The sequence below is a fragment of the Giardia intestinalis genome, chromosome 2 (assembly GCF_000002435.2).
Source record: "Giardia intestinalis strain WB C6 chromosome 2, whole genome shotgun sequence".
Taxonomy (NCBI): domain Eukaryota; phylum Fornicata; order Diplomonadida; family Hexamitidae; genus Giardia; species Giardia duodenalis.
The window spans coordinates 190,044-208,776 of record NC_051857.1 but is presented as its reverse complement, the minus strand read 5'-3'; the positions used below and the strand labels follow the sequence as shown (position 1 = coordinate 208,776).

Below are 18,733 nucleotides of genomic sequence, written 5' to 3'. Positions count from 1 at the left end.
AGGAGAAAAGCCAGCAACGAACCCACGGCACAGTGGAGGCACTCGAGCCGTCCTTTGATTGGCCGCAGGGCAGAGAGGCGGCAAGCGTGTGGAGAGGTCTCACCACTTATTTTTGGATTTTCTGTTTCCCTGCGTGTTGTGCAGGGAGCATGGGGTTCAGACCCAGGGAGCTCGCGTGGGCTGTATGCAGTAGATGTGCTTAGTATTCGATGAGCTTCTATGCCCTAAGCAGAGGTATCGTAGAAGACGAATCTCTTTGGATTAATTAGCATAGTGTAGTCAGGTCTTTAGTCTTAAGTATCTTATTCTTACTTATACGACAAGCTGAGAAGGACCTCAATGTTGCTGGTAGTTTTCTACTTTGTGCTGAGTGCTCTTGCGGGAGCATGTACTGTTGAGGCTAACACACGAGATTGTACAGAGAATAAGTGCGAAATGGTTGGCGAAACAGAAATCTGTACACAATGCAAGACGGGCGGAAATGTTCCCATTGATGGAGTGTGTAAGGCGGTTGCTGAGGCCGCCAATAAGTGTACGAAGAGCGATGACAATCCGGTAGGCGCAGGAGATACGACTTGTGGAAAATGCGTAAACGCATACTTCATGTACAAAGGCGGATGTTATCTGGCCGGTGCAGCTGGACCGGGTACTGGTACTAAAATGTGCAAGCAGGCTGCTGGTGGCAAGTGTACGCAAGCTGCTGATGCGAAGAACTACTTCATTCCACCAGCAAATACAGACGATACTCATGATTCTGTCGTTTGGTGCGGTGATGAAATAGGCGTAACACTTAGTAGTACTCAGTATAAGGGTGTTGCTAAGTGCCTAGTATGTGATGCTCCCGGTGGGGCTGGTGCTGCAACGTGCACAACCTGTGAAGACGGGTACTTTGGTGCTACTTGTAAAAAATGCCATGAAAGTTGTAGGACATGTGAAGCTGCAGAAGAGAATAAGTGCAAGTCGTGTACAGATGGCTACTTCCTTGGAGCAACCAATGGAGCCGCAGGTAAGTGCCTTAAGTGTAACTCTAAAACAGAGGAAGGCTGGCACGGAGTTGACAACTGTGCTAAGTGCACGTCATCTAATACGCAAAACACCCCTGCGACATGCACTGAATGCGTTGCAAATTTCTATCTAAAACCAGCCGCGGGTGCAACTCCTTCTAGTTGCGTCACAGAAACGGGGTGCGGTGACGGATACTTCCCAACTATTGTTGATGAGATCAAGAAATGTATCGCTTGCGGTACAGCTGCAAATGGTGGCATAGATGACTGCAAAAAGTGTTCTCTCAAAACAACGTCTGCGAAGGCAGGAATAGAGATCGTATGCACTGAATGTAATACTAAATGGCTCAGTCCTCTAGGAGACGCATGTTTGGATAGCTGTCCTCCTGGAACACATGCTGATTCTGGCAATATTTGTCCTTTATGTCATAGCACATGTGCAGAGTGTGATGGCAATGCAGAAGCCACATCGTGCAGAGCATGTTATCCCGGATTTGTGCTGAGTTATGGCAGCGATAAAGTCAGAGGCACATGTATTCAAGAATGTACCGGCAAATACGCAGAAAATTGTGAAGAAAATATGTGTACGGCTGTCCTTGGAGGCTCCAAGTATTGTAGCAAGTGTAAGGCCGGATTCGTTCCAATAGATGGTGTCTGTGTATCGACAGCTTCACGAGCAGTAACCGGATGTACGCCAGGAAATGGAGTATGCATTGCATGTACAGACTCATACTTCTTACAGTCTGGAGGATGCTATCAGTCGACAGTGTTTCCTGGTAATAAGCTGTGTACACTAGCTAGTAATGGAAAGTGTACAGCATGCTCCAACGGGCAAACAGCAGATGGTCAAGGTTCGTGCCCAGCGTGTAATGCCATCTGTGCAACATGTGCGGCAGGAAATATAGACCAATGCCAAACTTGCTTCCCTGGATACTATAAATCCGGAACTAAGTGCGTAAAATGTAGCATTACTGACAACGGAATAACTGGTGTAGAGAACTGCATAAGCTGTGCCCCTCCAGCTGGTAATAGTGGTCCTGTCACTTGCTATATGAAGACAGATGACACTAACGATGGTGGTAACGACAACAACGGCGGAAGCACGAACAAGAGCGGGCTCTCCACAGGGGCCATCGCGGGGATCTCCGTGGCTGTGATTGTTGTTGTAGGTGGTCTCATAGGCTTCTTGTGTTGGTGGTTCATATGTAGAGGGAAGGCGTAACTTAGGTAGTAAACGCGTTACTTTATGTAACCTATGTAGATGTGCTGCTGGGGCTATCTGAGCGCGGTCCAGAGATCGTGTGGGTAATCATCGCTCCTTCCTGACCAGTCCAGAGACGATGGCTGGTTGTGAATAATATAACGAGAGAATCCTCTCCAGTGATACCTCCAGAGCCTGGTGCATTCCTCAATCATTTCGTGGGCGTGTGCTCAGACCGAATGCGTACATCGGTCCTTTAGGGGTTCAGGCCCTCTTGCAGACTCTCTGATCCGCCGGCGCCTCTCCTTGGTCTGCCGCCTTGGTGGATGAGGCTTGGGTCGCTGTCTTTTTTAGATGCCCCCATCTGTCAGAGGGCTGCCCTCGGGCTCTCTTCTGGCCGCCCCTCGGTGTCCGTCCGGCTGTGGCCCGGGCAGTGCTTCTACAGTCGCGGTCACTTGGGTATCAGCGGGCCAGCTGGTGGGCGAGGCGGGGTTGGTGAGGCTGGAGGGGACTGGTGGGGGCTGAGGTGGGCGGTGTTGTATGCGCCCCTGGGTCCGGTGGGTCATTGCGGTGGTGGGTGATCCCCGCTCTGTTTGCTAAGGTGGTTGTGTCTGATCACCAGCCTGCGTTGCACTCCCGAGACAGAGGCACCGACGATCGTGTCGTGTCCCCCGACTGAGCGCCTCCCTTAGCCCCTGCATGTCTCAGGCAGTACTGCTGCTCTGTCTGGCTGGTGCGTGAAGGGTGAGGCAGGCCATCGCAGCCCCTCCTGTTGCTCTGTGCGGGTCTGCTGGGCCCCCTGGCATGCCCTGTCCAGTGCCTCGACAAGGTTAGTTCACCTCGGGCCAGCAGGGGCATAGATGAGCCGGTGGATGGGATGGGGTTCTCTCGTGCCTCTAGTGTGATGGCCCAGAAGACTGGCACGGTGGGGCACTGGTGACTGCACTGTCCCCGTGGTCAGCTGTGCTGCTCCTGGTGGGTCCTTGTCATGGAGTGCTGTGTATTATCCGTAGGCAGAGGTGACCCCCTTGGTCTCAGGATGCTCTACCATGCAGAGAGGAGCACGCTGGGGTCACCCATACCTCACCTGCTGTGCCCATTCGAGGGGTTCCCGGTGTGATCTATCAGGACCTTGACACCTCTCATGGCTCTGATGACCCCTCGGGGAGAGTCGGGGTGTCCTATACTGAGGGGTGTGCACCCTCCTGCATGAGCTGGGACCCACTGCACTGCCCTTAAGGAGGTCTGCTATGAGAGGCAGTGAATGATCGACAGCCCCTCAGAGTGGGTGGAGGGTGCTCGTGGTCGTCTCTGTGACCGGGCATCACTCTGATGGTCAGTCCTGTGCCTTATGGTGCTCAGAGGCCACCTGTGCTCCATCGCCCGCTGGACAGCCGGCCTCTTGTGTCATCCGAAGGCCTCCTCGCTCCTCTGGTTGCTGCCCTCTCGGGTCATAGGTGGAGGCCAGCGAGTCTTCGGAGTCTGGTGCCTGCCTGGGTGTCATGGGGGGCTGGCAGCTGTCAAGGCTCTGCCACTGCTCACCTGCCTGGAGTGTGCCTCCCTTGGGCCTGCTGTGCTGTGCTGCTCGGGTCCTCTGGCTTCCTATCAGGCCCCTGATTGTGAGAGTGACCCCACCTGGCCCTCTGATGCCCCTGTGGATGAGCATGGCAATGTGTCTGGCTGGGGATCTCTAGTGCCCGTGGCTGTACCTGCCTCTCGGGTGCTCGGGTGGTTGCCTGGTACTCTCGTATGGGGCACAGTCAGCGTGTGTCTGAGCAGACCCTAGTCCTCTCTGGGTCCACACAGTCTGTTCGTGTGTGGATGGTCCTCCTGCGCTCATGTCCGTCTGTGTTCACTGTCATTCAGTCTCAAGAGCAGGCCAGTGCCGTCATCAGGGCTGCTGTCAGAGGGAGTCGTCTGCCACTACCACTGTTCGAGCAGCCCATACAGTCCAGGCTGGTTGCTGTGCACTCTCATGGCAGGGCTGCTTGACTCCCCTTGGTCACTCTCTCTGTCCCGGCGTGCACGGCTCCTTCGGGTGGCTGACAGGGTAGTGGCCTCCGGTGAGTCTGCACTGGGAGGCACCGAGGAGGGAGGACAGCTAGGCTGGCACCACTCTCCGGCTCCTGAGGGTTGTCTGGGTGGAGGCACTCACAGACCACGAGCACACAGAGGGATGAGTCACAGATGGACAGCCCCCAGTCATAACAGCTGCGATCACCCCACTCACCAAGAGGTCAGGGGCGCATACAACACCGCCCACCTCAGCCCCCACCAGTCCCCTCCAGCCTCACCAACCCCGCCTCGCCCACCAGCTGGCCCGCTGATACCCAAGTGACCGCGACTGTAGAAGCACTGCCCGGGCCACAGCCGGACGGACACCGAGGGGCGGCCAGAAGAGAGCCCGAGGGCAGCCCTCTGACAGATGGGGGCATCTAAAAAAGACAGCGACCCAAGCCTCATCCACCAAGGCGGCAGACCAAGGAGAGGCGCCGGCGGATCAGAGAGTCTGCAAGAGGGCCTGAACCCCTAAAGGACCGATGTACGCATTCGGTCTGAGCACACGCCCACGAAATGATTGAGGAATGCACCAGGCTCTGGAGGTATCACTGGAGAGGATTCTCTCGTTATATTATTCACAACCAGCCATCGTCTCTGGACTGGTCAGGAAGGAGCGATGATTACCCACACGATCTCTGGACCGCGCTCAGATAGCCCCAGCAGCACATCTACATAGGTTACATAAAGTAACGCGTTTACTACCTAAGTTACGCCTTCCCTCTACATATGAACCACCAACACAAGAAGCCTATGAGACCACCTACAACAACAATCACAGCCACGGAGATCCCCGCGATGGCCCCTGTGGAGAGCCCGCTCTTGTTCGTGCTTCCGCCGTTGTTGTCGTTACCACCATCGTTAGTGTCATCTGTCTTCATATAGCAAGTGACAGGACCACTATTACCAGCTGGAGGGGCACAGCTTATGCAGTTCTCTACACCAGTTATTCCGTTGTCAGTAATGCTACATTTTACGCACTTAGTTCCGGATTTATAGTATCCAGGGAAGCAAGTTTGGCATTGGTCTATATTTCCTGCCGCACATGTTGCACAGATGGCATTACACGCTGGGCACGAACCTTGACCATCTGCTGTTTGCCCGTTGGAGCATGCTGTACACTTTCCATTACTAGCTAGTGTACACAGCTTATTACCAGGAAACACTGTCGACTGATAGCATCCTCCAGACTGTAAGAAGTATGAGTCTGTACATGCAATGCATACTCCATTTCCTGGCGTACATCCGGTTACTGCTCGTGAAGCTGTCGATACACAGACACCATCTATTGGAACGAATCCGGCCTTACACTTGCTACAATACTTGGAGCCTCCAAGGACAGCCGTACACATATTTTCTTCACAATTTTCTGCGTATTTGCCGGTACATTCTTGAATACATGTGCCTCTGACTTTATCGCTGCCATAACTCAGCACAAATCCGGGATAACATGCTCTGCACGATGTGGCTTCTGCATTGCCATCACACTCTGCACATGTGCTATGACATAAAGGACAAATATTGCCAGAATCAGCATGTGTTCCAGGAGGACAGCTATCCAAACATGCGTCTCCTAGAGGACTGAGCCATTTAGTATTACATTCAGTGCATACGATCTCTATTCCTGCCTTCGCAGACGTTGTTTTGAGAGAACACTTTTTGCAGTCATCTATGCCACCATTTGCAGCTGTACCGCAAGCGATACATTTCTTGATCTCATCAACAATAGTTGGGAAGTATCCGTCACCGCACCCCGTTTCTGTGACGCAACTAGAAGGAGTTGCACCCGCGGCTGGTTTTAGATAGAAATTTGCAACGCATTCAGTGCATGTCGCAGGGGTGTTTTGCGTATTAGATGACGTGCACTTAGCACAGTTGTCAACTCCGTGCCAGCCTTCCTCTGTTTTAGAGTTACACTTAAGGCACTTACCTGCGGCTCCATTGGTTGCTCCAAGGAAGTAGCCATCTGTACACGACTTGCACTTATTCTCTTCTGCAGCTTCACATGTCCTACAACTTTCATGGCATTTTTTACAAGTAGCACCAAAGTACCCGTCTTCACAGGTTGTGCACGTTGCAGCACCAGCCCCACCGGGAGCATCACATACTAGGCACTTAGCAACACCCTTATACTGAGTACTACTAAGTGTTACGCCTATTTCATCACCGCACCAAACGACAGAATCATGAGTATCGTCTGTATTTGCTGGTGGAATGAAGTAGTTCTTCGCATCAGCAGCTTGCGTACACTTGCCACCAGCAGCCTGCTTGCACATTTTAGTACCAGTACCCGGTCCAGCTGCACCGGCCAGATAACATCCGCCTTTGTACATGAAGTATGCGTTTACGCATTTTCCACAAGTCGTATCTCCTGCGCCTACCGGATTGTCATCGCTCTTCGTACACTTATTGGCGGCCTCAGCAACCGCCTTACACACTCCATCAATGGGAACATTTCCGCCCGTCTTGCATTGTGTACAGATTTCTGTTTCGCCAACCATTTCGCACTTATTCTCTGTACAATCTCGTGTGTTAGCCTCAACAGTACATGCTCCCGCAAGAGCACTCAGCACAAAGTAGAAAACTACCAGCAACATTGAGGTCCTTCTCAGCTTGTCGTATAAGTAAGAATAAGATACTTAAGACTAAAGACCTGACTACACTATGCTAATTAATCCAAAGAGATTCGTCTTCTACGATACCTCTGCTTAGGGCATAGAAGCTCATCGAATACTAAGCACATCTACTGCATACAGCCCACGCGAGCTCCCTGGGTCTGAACCCCATGCTCCCTGCACAACACGCAGGGAAACAGAAAATCCAAAAATAAGTGGTGAGACCTCTCCACACGCTTGCCGCCTCTCTGCCCTGCGGCCAATCAAAGGACGGCTCGAGTGCCTCCACTGTGCCGTGGGTTCGTTGCTGGCTTTTCTCCTGGCGTCTTTGCGTCTCTGATAAGCCAGCTCCCTGTGCTTTCCCTGGACGGGTCGGGCCCCTGCGGACCCCCGTGCGCCGATGACCTTCTCTCCGCCTCCGTAGCATTCGCATCCCTTTGGATTATGTCTGCGACCTCTGGTCGTCACAGGGGAGCCTCCCTTAATGAAAGACCCCTACGAGATCCTAAGAGAAGATCGCAGCAACCACTGGGGTTTGTGGAAGGTGTGAACCGGCAAAGATTAGATAATAAGGTGCAGCAGTCTGTTGGATGTACAGTGTGTCATTTCTGGCCTTTTTTAATGAATATTATTAAGATATCCTATCGCATGACGGGATGCCATGTGAAGCTTAGAAGGCGCAGACAAGCAGTCCCGCATCTGGACAAGGAGAATCACTGACCAAGCCGTGCCACCTTCTAAGTTGATTGACCAGGACTCCTGTCATCCCTTCTGGATCATCTTGAGACCATCACTACCACCACTAGTGAAAACACCTGGGTTTGCAGTACCCTGAGCCTATTGGTGTAGGACTTTAGGCCCTCAGAGCTTCCTACATGTGGATACCTATAGTAGAGGGAGCAGAAATCCAGGAGAGTATAATGACTTGCCAGCTACTGGCCGAAATCCTGATCTAGAATCCTTTGTGGCTTTGTGTGAGGCAGAAGGATGGTCAGATCTCCCGTCTGTTGATAAGGGAGTTAGATAGCGTTCGTTTGTGACCTTTGGTCCAAGCTATAACTGGCCATGGGTAGATATGCCGATCGATACAAGTGCCCTATCTCTTGACGCAAGAATTATACCATACGAAAGGTTGCATCATTACGGCATGACATGTCTTTCTGATGCACAATACGAAAGTGGGCCCCCGTTGTGCAGCTGGGAATCCGAACAACCCGACTGAAGGCGCCATATCTCATATTATTTCTAATACAATTCTGCTAGAGGCAGGGACATCGATATTCATAAGCTGATACGAGAAATGGGAGGTTCAGCAGCATACACCTTGAGTCGGGGAGCACCATAGATATACATCTTGGATACAATCTTGTCAAGGATCTTATAGGAGACTGGCCTGGGCCTCAGTGGCAGGGCGGTCTTCATTGAGAAAGCGGATGTTGTGACTGCTGACAACTCGCCCATTTATTCTTGGGAAAGACACCGCTAATGCTCATTACTGCGGGATGGCTGACCCTTACTTACCTATAGGACCACTGATGTACAGTGTAGATTATCTACAGGGTTGATATCGTCATCTATCGCTGGCTCTACATGAGTAGGGTGGACTCTGCGGATTGATCAGTCATCTTAAGAAATCGTGCACCAGCGAGGCTGCATTGCGGCCTGCATTCGATAGGTAAGGGTTCCATTGGGCTGTAATGCACCTTGCAGAGCCCACAAGGTGTGTAGCTACCTCAGCGCAGCCACCGAGATGGTAGCCTTACTTAATTGAGACTCGCAGATCTGAGCACAGTATAGCACCTTTTCGAGTCTTTGGAGTCAAGCGTATCTCAAGCGACGAAGATAAATGGAGACACGGAGATAGTCAATACTAACAATAAGCTGCTCTGATCCCTGCTATCTGAGGAATTAGCAGAATCGTAGAATAACAAGGACCCATTTCATACCCCTGCTCAGGTGGCTGTGTCTTGATGAAAGTACGTGCCACAGTCACTGCCAGCTGTCTGTTGGTAGAATACCACTACACTGGAGGCCATGATCTGGGTTGCTAATTAGACTAAGAAGCAACAATAATTACACAAACAATGAGTGAGAAAGTCAATGCTGATTGTGTATCTCCCACATTGAACATACCCACTGCACAGGGTAAAGTGCTTAACGTCCCAGGGGCCCATTGAAACCAAGTGCTTGTCAGTAACAATATACATACGGGCTCCAAACGGCAGGGAGAACTAGATGGCGGCTGGCGAGGAGATACTGGAGAGCACAACGGATGTCCACATGGTAAACTGGTGGTTCTTTTCCTTAGCAGACAGGACTCTGGCCTGTAATGGTTACCTACATGACGCATGCCTTACAGGACCGATAGAAGCATCTGCATACTAATCTGGAAAGGCTATCAGCAGGTTATACGAGATATGCAAGTGGAGAACAAGAGCGGACCATACCACCCTGACTGATGAGCAATCTAAATTACGTAACGTGTGTACCAGCCCCTTGGTCGAAGGTGAAGGTACACTGTAGAACACCACACAGGCCGGAGGTGTTGTTGGTGAATGTCTGCCACGGGAAGACGCAAGTGAGGTACCTGTGGACAGAGACCACACTGACTGGTACTGATCTGCACAGTATACCCCTACAATCGATCTTAATCTGTATGTGGAGAGAAAGCGAGCCTCCTCGACTCCAGACGAAGCAGACCCCAATAAATACTACGTTGCTACAAACGTATAAAATCAAAAAGAGCGTCCGGTTTGCCCACAGACCCCGTGACGTTTCCATGCTTAGAAGTCAGAGGGGCACTACAAGTGTCACCACTGCAATCTGAGCCGGTAGCTGGCCTCTCTAGCGTCAGGTGTATCTCACTGGTTTGCTGATGGCCTCTACCCTCTCCGTGCGAACCGGCTTTCCAGGAATCACTGTGCATGGATAGCCTTCTATGCATATAAATAGCATCTTCCTTTGCTGAGGCATGCCACCCAGGATCAAACACTATAAGGCAAGCGCGACCAGAAGCAATTTTCCTTACAAGCCCGTCTACCACTAGCAGTGAGCATCCAAACGTGTGCACAGGTCCTTGACAAGTGCACTGCGATTCAGGTCGGTCAGTATACTAGACTCGTGACACTTGGTGCACGGATTTCTGTTTTTAGCTATAGGTATGGAGCCCATGCCTTACCTTGAAAGACGGTGGAACGCTCTGCAGGACCCTTCTGGATATACAGCTATCGCTATAGCTGATGGGGGAGTAGGTGCGAAGACCTTATGCTTAAACAAAAGCACTCTAGTGCAACCAAGGGCTGTCTCTCGTCAATAGCAGACAGCTCAGACAGGTGGTGTCCATTCCATCATCAGACCTTATGCGGCGTGTGTGCATTATTAGAGAAGCTTCTGTAATCTCTGCTCAGTCTGCTGGGCAGGCACAGCCCAAGTGCAACGAAGACGGTGGTGGAGGCAGCCACCGGCGCAGGGCAGTGGGGCGTGTTGCTCGGTGCAGCGCTCTGTAGTTGGAGACTTCGGCCCTCTGAGACGGTCATAGTACAATGTCCACACATGCAATTGCCTTTTCATGCTGCTTACCCCTATAAGCAGTTGCGATGCATCATACATCAGAAGCGGCGCAGAAGGTCCTCAGACTACCGGACCAGTAGACCGAACTGACAAGGGCAGCTGGCCATGCACGCAGAATCTCTGTCCTGGGGGCGGCGGGCGCGACGGCTGCCTCAAGTTTTTTAGCCGGGGTGGGGCTGTCACCTGCTATCTGAGTGATCTTCCCATGCAAGCCACCGCCGCTCTGGGGAAGCAGGTCTCCCTCATCCCTGCATTGGCCAAGATCAAAACCCAAAGTTCGAACTCAAGTGCCAAGCGACTCCGACGGGAGAAGAACTTTTGTTCTGCCCTCTTCCCAAGAACGAGACAGGACAACCACGATCAGGGGACGATCATGATGCGCTCCACAAGGCAGTCCCGAGCCCCCTGGAGACCCAGACACTGGCCTTCCTCGAGACAGAGCAGACTGCGTTCCACCGATTGCACATGGGTGGTGTTCGCATGGCACAGGGAGACACAAGCTGATGGGCACGGCGGCCTCGCTCGACATAACGAGAGCCCCAACAGCAGACGGCCTCTCCCAGGCAAGTGTGCCCCGTCCCGAGGAGCTGCGTCGAGGCCTTCCTCCGGCTGGGACGCGCTGCACTCCTGGACTCGGTCCCTCGGGGCCCTGCGCATGCCCCCATACTGCGTGGTACAGAACCTGCTCACCAGGAGCTGAAGGAGATACTCCACTCACTGCCCATGCCGATGACAGTGACGCGACAGGGTAGTCACAGAGGCGACAGACCTAGCGAAGCGCTATGCTCGACGGTCAACATTGGGTGTAAGAGCACTGAGGGGCAGGAGGCCTCCTTCCTGGCCGGTCTCAAGGAGCTCCCAGAGCAACGGAGAGCTTGAAGCCAGTGATGGCACTAATCACTCGCCCCGCCTGTCCAGACGGACCCACACGTGACCCATGTGAATCCCTCGACAAGAAATAGGACTTGGGGTGCTTGGCTGGCAGAGGCGAACTGAGTCCTGGCTGCCCATAACTGGTCGGAGGAAGAGGAAGTCTTAGAAGGCGCTGGGAGGAATAGCAACAGCTCCTAGGGAGATGAAAATAAAGTCTTCTTTTCTCACCAGAGCTGGATGGAATCCGACTTTCAGATTCTGGATCTTGGGCTTTGCTTGGAGTGGTAGTTCGCGTGAGACTTGCTCGGATAGCAGCTGGCAAACCAGCCTCGGTGAAGCAGAGTAAATGGCCAAAAATTAATTGGCCCCTTCGTGATGCATCTTAAATTTCAGATCAAAGGAGATAGACATGGTAATCGGCCAGTGATGCTGTCGTGGTCACCAAGGGATGACATACTGGCCGTTGCCGCACGGACCCAAGTTACTTTTTATACGAAGGATGGGGCTCTAGTGGACAAGATCCCGACTGAAAACTCCACTATTCTGGACGTGATGTGGTCACCCAATGGAGCATACTTCGCTGTACTATGCTCTGGCTCACAGCTAGTGAGAATATGGTCCTCATCTCAGAAAAGCTTAATCAAGCTGATGCTAGACGTTACAGATCCAACGTGTTTATCATGGAATACGCTAGAGCGACAACTGGTAATTGGTACCGGCCAGGGGCATATTTTTACGTATGACCCGCACACTACCAAGCGTGTCCCCCAAATGACCAAGCATGTTCGCAGGTTGGTTTCCGTTTGTCATACTATTTCTACCCACCGGATCATTTCCTTGTCTGCAGAGAGTCTGATAGTATCTGACAGTGATGGAAACACTCAGGCCACCTTAAAGCAAAAGGCTCTTGGCTGTCTCTTTCTGGGCAAGCTTCTTCCAATAGAAATTCTTATAGATACCAATGAGTGCATAGATGCGGTTGCAGTCCCAGCCTTCTTCCATCCCTCTATCATGAAAAAAAGTCACTCAGACTCGCAGGTATCATATGAACCCGGATACAAACTCATCATTATCTCCACCGTGCCAGAGATGTGGTCTGCAGAGACATTGGATAGCAAGAATTTATTCACTGCGGTAGTCAACGGCATAGATGGCTGTGCGATTCTCAATCTACCAGATGTGGGGGCAGACACGTTAATTGATATGGTGTACTGTCCACGAACTGCCTCTATTCCTCCCTCGATTTTTGTACTATTTTCTAATGCGTTGATACTTCGCGTTTCACTAGACAGATCTAAAGTAGGATTTAATCTATCAACAGATGCACACGTGACAAGGTTTGGAGCCATCATGTGGCAACGAAACGCTATTAAGTTATCCGTTTCAGGATCAACTGGAACGTACAATGGTTACATTGAAGAGATGAACGATCAGGTGGGGCTCCAGGACAATGCAAATGGAATAAACAGCCTCACCGAATATATAATGAAGGGAGTGAGCACGTGCCACGGAATTGGATTTCTTTCCGTCCTAGGTACGGGAGACAAGCTTGTTCTCCCGGTGGAACGAGGCTTCTCGGTAGTTAATCTCCACAATCCTACCCAGGAAACCCCCTACCTCCTTTTCGGCAAAAACCCCACATTTCCGGGCATAACTGGTTATCCTGTTAATATTTCCCATAGTCTTTTTAATAGAGGTCTTTGTGCCGTTGCGTTTTCCAACGGTGTTGTGACTGTAATGCTGACAACTAATGTGGTACTCTGGCAAGTTAGTGTTCCACTGAACCCACCAGACGTATGCTACCTTGATCAATCTGTTAGCGAGGCCTCCGTGTTTGATCACAAAAAAGGTGTGGTCTTCTGTCTCTCATTGGCCAGCCCTAGTGTGGCATCCCTCAGCTTTGTGTTGGCAAATCCCATGGCTCCTCCAAAGGCATACAAGCTCTCGACTCTTATTGACCTGAATGGTGAACCATCTCAATTTGCAGTTTCTGACGGGGCAATTGGCTATTTATCTAATAGCAAAATAAGGTATTCAAAGCTTATTTTAATCGGCTCTGACCCGGCACAACTCAATCCTGAACTATCTTGGCACACGGCAGAACCCACAACCAAGCCAACCAGATTCGACATTATGACACTGGAAACAGGGTCGATTTGCATCGTGTCTCTTGCACAGGAAGGTACGTTGGAGGTGATCGTTGGTTCCTGTCCAAGTCTAATACTTTCTGACGTGGAGAGCCTCAAGTTTCAAGTATGCGCCTGTTGTTCTCCCTTTGTTTACGGCATTACCTTCGGAGGGATGCTGGTTGTGTACTCCATTTACGAAGACGATGGGAAACTAAACTTTGTTAAAGTTGCTGCCCAGCAGCTTCCAGATGAATTCACAGACAATGTTGTTTTAAGAAGAGGCACGGATGCAAACGTAACAATTAAGCTTAGTCCTGGTGGCACAATTTGCGCAATATATCGAACTGGTGCAAAAATTCGGCCGTGTTTTTATCTTCCTGCTGAAGGAATTTTGATAAACGATGCGCGATACTCACGCATTCTATCTGAAGAAGCTTCGAACGATAGTTTTGAATCTGTCTCACTGCTTTTCAAAGAGGAGCCTGAGTGTATTTATGATATTACCTTTGACTCATTGTTGGCAAATACGTTCGTTATAACGACTTGTACAAAGATTGGAAGCGACTGTCTGCCAGCTAATTCCTATGTTTGCGTGCTTCACCATTCGCTACCAGAGCAAGAAGGCTATGGGATATTAGCTGTAAAAGCCTCTGTTGCTACATCTTCCAGTACAACGTTACCAACGATAGTTGCAGGGGGCATGGGATTTGTTTTGGACGGAGCAGAACTTCGCCAGCGCGACTATATTAGTGGGCTTCAAAGCTTTGCAACATGCCTAGCGTTCTACGACAATTCGGCATCATTTGGAGCCCCACGTCCTCTCCTGCTGAAGGGTGATGATATCGAGGACAACACTTCACAAAAAGATGACTTATTTATGTCTTATTATAGCTACCTGGCACCTCTGCAGGATAGCTTGCTTCAATACACTGGTCAGGAGTTCAATTCCGTTCCGTTCAAAATATCTGGTCTTTTCCCTAAGTATCGATCGCTCAAAGCGGCAGGGCTGTTGCAAGAATACGAAAAAGCAGCAGTGGAGTTAGGAACTATCGGCCACACGAAGCTAGCATTTATCCTTGCGTCCGTTTCTGGCAACACAGATGTGATGAAGTACGTAGCTGATTCGGCAGTTCGTATTACAGACTTTAGCACTGCGCTTACTGCTTACAGAGAGCTCTCTTTGTATGGGACAACTGAAGAGCACGTTATGCATAGCCTTGGGACTTATCAGGATACGACGTTCCTAGATTCTAGGGGTGCACAGGGTGTTAATGACCTGCTTCGCAATCTGTCCACAATGAATACAACACACAGCAACGACCCAGCTGCGTTATCCCTTTTTCTATCCAGAATCTGCATCAACGAATATGACAATAACACAGCTATGGCTCTTTCCCTGCTGATGGCATGCCCTGATCTTCCAGCATCTGGAGATAATAGTAGCAACGTGGCATTTGCCATGGGACAGAGCAAGGCAGACGTCTATCTTAGTGCAGCGGAGCGGTTTCTCCTTAAGTCCCGAAAGCCAAACGTGGCCCTCTCCTTCCGTATGGATAGCTTAGATTGGAATACTGCGAGCATGCTAGCAACGAGGATAGGGTCCACAGCTGTCAGAAGCGAGATCTTGATACAGTGGGCGGGAGAATTGGAGAACAGGCTTCAATATCCAGAGTGCCTTGACGTCTGCATGAACTTGCTAAAGGATGACAGCAAGCAAGGACAGGAGTCAGGCGAAGCACGCTTCATGTGGAGCAGCATTCCGCCCAAACTAATTCCCTTTCTGATAGGCCTCATGTCACGCTGTTACGCGCAGTTAGGGAAGCTTTCAGACCTGAAGGAAATGGCTCTTCCTCCTCGCAAAGAAGCGACGAATCGGTTTGTTCCTAGGGTCAAGGACCCTTTGAATATCCTTCAGCGGTCTCGCCTTTGCATGGAATGCGGAAACATTCTATGTCTGCAGAAGCGCTTTGCGGAAGCTGCTCTCTTTTTGGAAGCCTCCTCTAACTTAGCAGAGGCGTGTTACTCAAGGCTCAGAAAGGAGATAGCAGGCCTTCTTAGTGGCGAGCTAAACATCTATGCATACATATATAATTCTACAGACACTAACATGATTCGTGTTGGCGGGAATAGGGGCGGTGGATCTGGTATCCAAGGTACTGGGGGGACCAAGCCTCTCCTTCTCTTTGCTCTCATTCCATCTCTCCTAACAACGATAGCAAACTCTGCGCTTTCACAGACAGCCTCTGGTGATAGCTCAGGTATTGATATCTCCATAGTTAAAGAGATAGATGCGGTGCTTAACGTAGAAGCAACTAAGAAGCTTCTCTCAGAGCTTCTCCCCACTAGCATACAGGACATCGTGCAAGAAAAGGATCTGAAAGAAATAGACCCACCGCTGCTTTTATCTCGAGCAGTCGGCTGCTATATCAAGTCACGGCAGTACGGTGAGGCAGAGCGGCTTATAGACAATGTTACCGATATGAATATTGTCGCAGACTTGGCGAGAGTTTACATGAAAGACGATCCGGATAAGGCTCTGGTTCTTTTCAAGCGCGCTGGTCAGAGTCGTGAAATTGTGGATTGTCTGATTGCACTAGGAAAGATCTCCGAAGCAGAGTCAGCCGTTAAAGAGACAAAGCTTCTCCTCGAAAAGGCGCACGCTGGGGAGCGTACTACTTTGGCGGTGTATGAGTTGGAGGCAGAGCTCAAAGGATCCTCAGCAAGCCTTTCCCTCTATCACCGGACAGCTGGTAACATAAAGAAGGCTATATTTTTCGGAGTGCTGAGTGGAGCATTCGATGAGGCATTTGACCTTGCAATTCAGACCAGTAATGAAGACATTCTAATTCGCCTTGTTAACGAGCGTGCTCCCCAGGAGTTTCTGAAAAAGGCGGTGCGTTACTTTTCGGCACCCGTCACACGCAGTAACCCGGATATTAGCCCGCTTGACGAAACTCCAGAAACCTCCTCCCAGCCACTACAAGTTCCTAGAAACATTAGGGCTGCGGCGCACTTCCTGGAATTGCTTGGGGAGCATGAGGCGGCTATCAAGCTCTTGCTTCACTACGGCGATGGATCGACAGATATAGACAAAGCTCTCGATCTGCTTAAATCATGTAAGCAATCTGTTTCCATTATTGAGCTGATTCTCAAATATCTTAACGGAGAATTGGATGGCTGTAAGCGCCCCCCGCTATATGTGTTCAAGTTTTACATGGCTATGGAGAAGTATGGAGACGCAGCTAGAACCGCATATTTACTTGCAGACCGCGAAATAGAGGCGGGCAGATACTCAAAAGCGAAATCTGTCTTGATCCAGTGTGCTTGTAAGCTCAGAATGCAGGCCAAGCATATGCCCACAAAATTTCGGGACTTGCTTATTCTTCTGCACGGGCTTGAAGCAGGCAAGGTTTTCTCAAAGGCAGGCCTTCATGCGCAAGCTGCTATGTGTCTGTATCGTACAAGTAGGCTTGCAAGTAGGTTTGGAGACGCTGCTGTCAATGTGCTTCTTCCGGCTACCGTGGAATGTAGTCGTGCAGGTCCACGCTATGCAAATGAAGCATATGAATGTGCGTGCATCTTGCTTAAAGAGTACGGAGACAAGATACCTGAGAAGTATAAGAAACCTGTAGAGCAAGTGGTGCGTAAGCACAAGAAAGGGGAGCCTGTTGACGCTGAATATCGCTCATGCTGCTCCTGTGGAGAAAACGTACTCTTAGGGTCACTCAGTTGTGAAAATTGTATGGCCGTTCTACCATTGGATAGCGCAACAGGAGCCCAGATCACGCTTGCAGACTATTGCGAATGTCCCACTTGTTTGTGGACATGCTCAAAACTGGGATTCTATGATGTTTATAAGGAGGAGGAGATAAAGAATGGTCAGTGTGTTTGTCTCATGTGTGGTGCCAAGATTAACATAGAGCAACCAGTAATTATCACCGAAGATACATTCGAACGGATGACCAATGGATTTCCGGACTTGGATGAATACTCAGTCAAGCCTCTCCTTATTTACGAGAATGGCCAGCTTGCCCAGCGTCGTTATGAGCAGTGGACAAGGCTGTGGCAAGATCAGGAGAACTAGAGATAATCCACCAGCAGTCTTCTCATAACAGTAAAGAGAAACGTTCTTCCCTTCTATTTACAGGAAACATCTACACCTACATCAGCAGATCCTTGCACTGCCGGATCTGGTCGGGACTCAGATCATCCGAAGTTTGGATGATACGAAGGATGTCGTTCCTTGATTTATCTAACTCGTCTTTAGCCAGGAGCTCAGCACAGTCAATATTTCCATTGCTCACAGCCCAGGTCATCGCGGTCCACCCACGGAATTCCTCTGAGCTTTCGTTGATGACCATGCCAGCCTCTGCAGGCATCATGAGGCGTACGCACCTATACTGCCCCTCGCTTGCTGCCCACATTAGAGCAGTCCAGCCGTCTGCTTGGGTCATCCCTTTTTCGCAGTCATATAACAGCTTTGCTGCATCATAATGATTTGAGCGACACGCAGCCATGAGGGCCGTGAAGCCGCTCCCGTGCTCAAAGCACTCATTCGTGGAGAGACCCCCCTCCTTCTCAAGCAGAAGCTGTACCACCTCTGTCTTGCCGTGCTGCGCCGCCTCTATTAGGGCAGTCATACCATCTAAGCACTGAAGGCCTGCCTCGACATCTCTAAGAAGCTTTACACACTCCGTGTGACCATTCACGGATGCGTACATCAGCGCCGTCCATCCGTGAGCGTTTTGCATACGGACTTCCGTAGTATCGATAAGCTTCCTGACACCATCCACATTGTTGTAGGCTGCGGCTAACATCAAAGCTGTGGGGTTAAAGATATTCCACCTACCGTACCTATGGATTCCGTCCATTGCCATGCCAGCATATGTGGCTATCAAGTCATCTGTCAGCTGAACAGTTGGATTTATAACCGCCTCCATCAGCGGGGTCAGCTCTCCTATCTTGGCTGATTGCAGGATCACCATTTTTTGGTATTCATAGAAGCGCTTGTGCATGGTTACGTTCCTTTATTGGGCCATAGACACCCCAATTATCATTGCAAAACATATACCCAGTTCTTTTCCACTTTAGTTCTAAACAATTTGCCGTGAACTAAAACCAATGCTTCAAAAGCAAATGGGTGTGCTCCTCCGCTGAGTGCCAAGGACCAAGCTGCCATATCGGTTATGCGACGTATGTGCAAATTACAAACGTTCTTTACTTTTGGCTCTTTACATTCTCTTTTCAATCTTACATATACCCTTTTACGCTAATTATAGAGAA

At 50.4% G+C, this 18,733-nt stretch overlaps 4 protein-coding genes across 4 annotated transcripts; 2 read left to right on the top strand and 2 right to left on the bottom strand.

Moving 5' to 3' along the window:
- Positions 1-339: 339 nt before the first annotated feature.
- GL50803_0011521 (VSP) lies at positions 340-2,226 on the top strand (the record flags this gene model as incomplete). The annotated part of the gene is made up of 1 exon (XM_001705505.1): positions 340-2,226. One exon carries the CDS (start codon positions 340-342, stop codon positions 2,224-2,226), a length of 1,887 nt encoding a protein of 628 aa, XP_001705557.1.
- A 2,747-nt stretch (positions 2,227-4,973) lies between these two features.
- Positions 4,974-6,860, bottom strand: GL50803_00d11521 (VSP; the record flags this gene model as incomplete). The annotated part of the gene is made up of 1 exon (XM_038046448.1): positions 4,974-6,860. One exon carries the CDS (start codon positions 6,858-6,860, stop codon positions 4,974-4,976), a length of 1,887 nt encoding a protein of 628 aa, XP_037901676.1.
- A 4,836-nt stretch (positions 6,861-11,696) lies between these two features.
- On the top strand, positions 11,697-17,534 carry GL50803_0016709 (WD40 repeat protein; the record flags this gene model as incomplete). Its single annotated transcript, XM_001706934.1, has 1 exon — positions 11,697-17,534. One exon carries the CDS (start codon positions 11,697-11,699, stop codon positions 17,532-17,534), a length of 5,838 nt encoding a protein of 1,945 aa, XP_001706986.1.
- A 76-nt stretch (positions 17,535-17,610) lies between these two features.
- GL50803_0011499 (Ankyrin repeat protein 1) lies at positions 17,611-18,435 on the bottom strand (the record flags this gene model as incomplete). The annotated part of the gene is made up of 1 exon (XM_001706935.2): positions 17,611-18,435. The coding sequence occupies one exon, from the start codon at positions 18,433-18,435 to the stop codon at positions 17,611-17,613; it is 825 nt and encodes a 274-aa protein (XP_001706987.2).
- Positions 18,436-18,733: the final 298 nt, after the last annotated feature.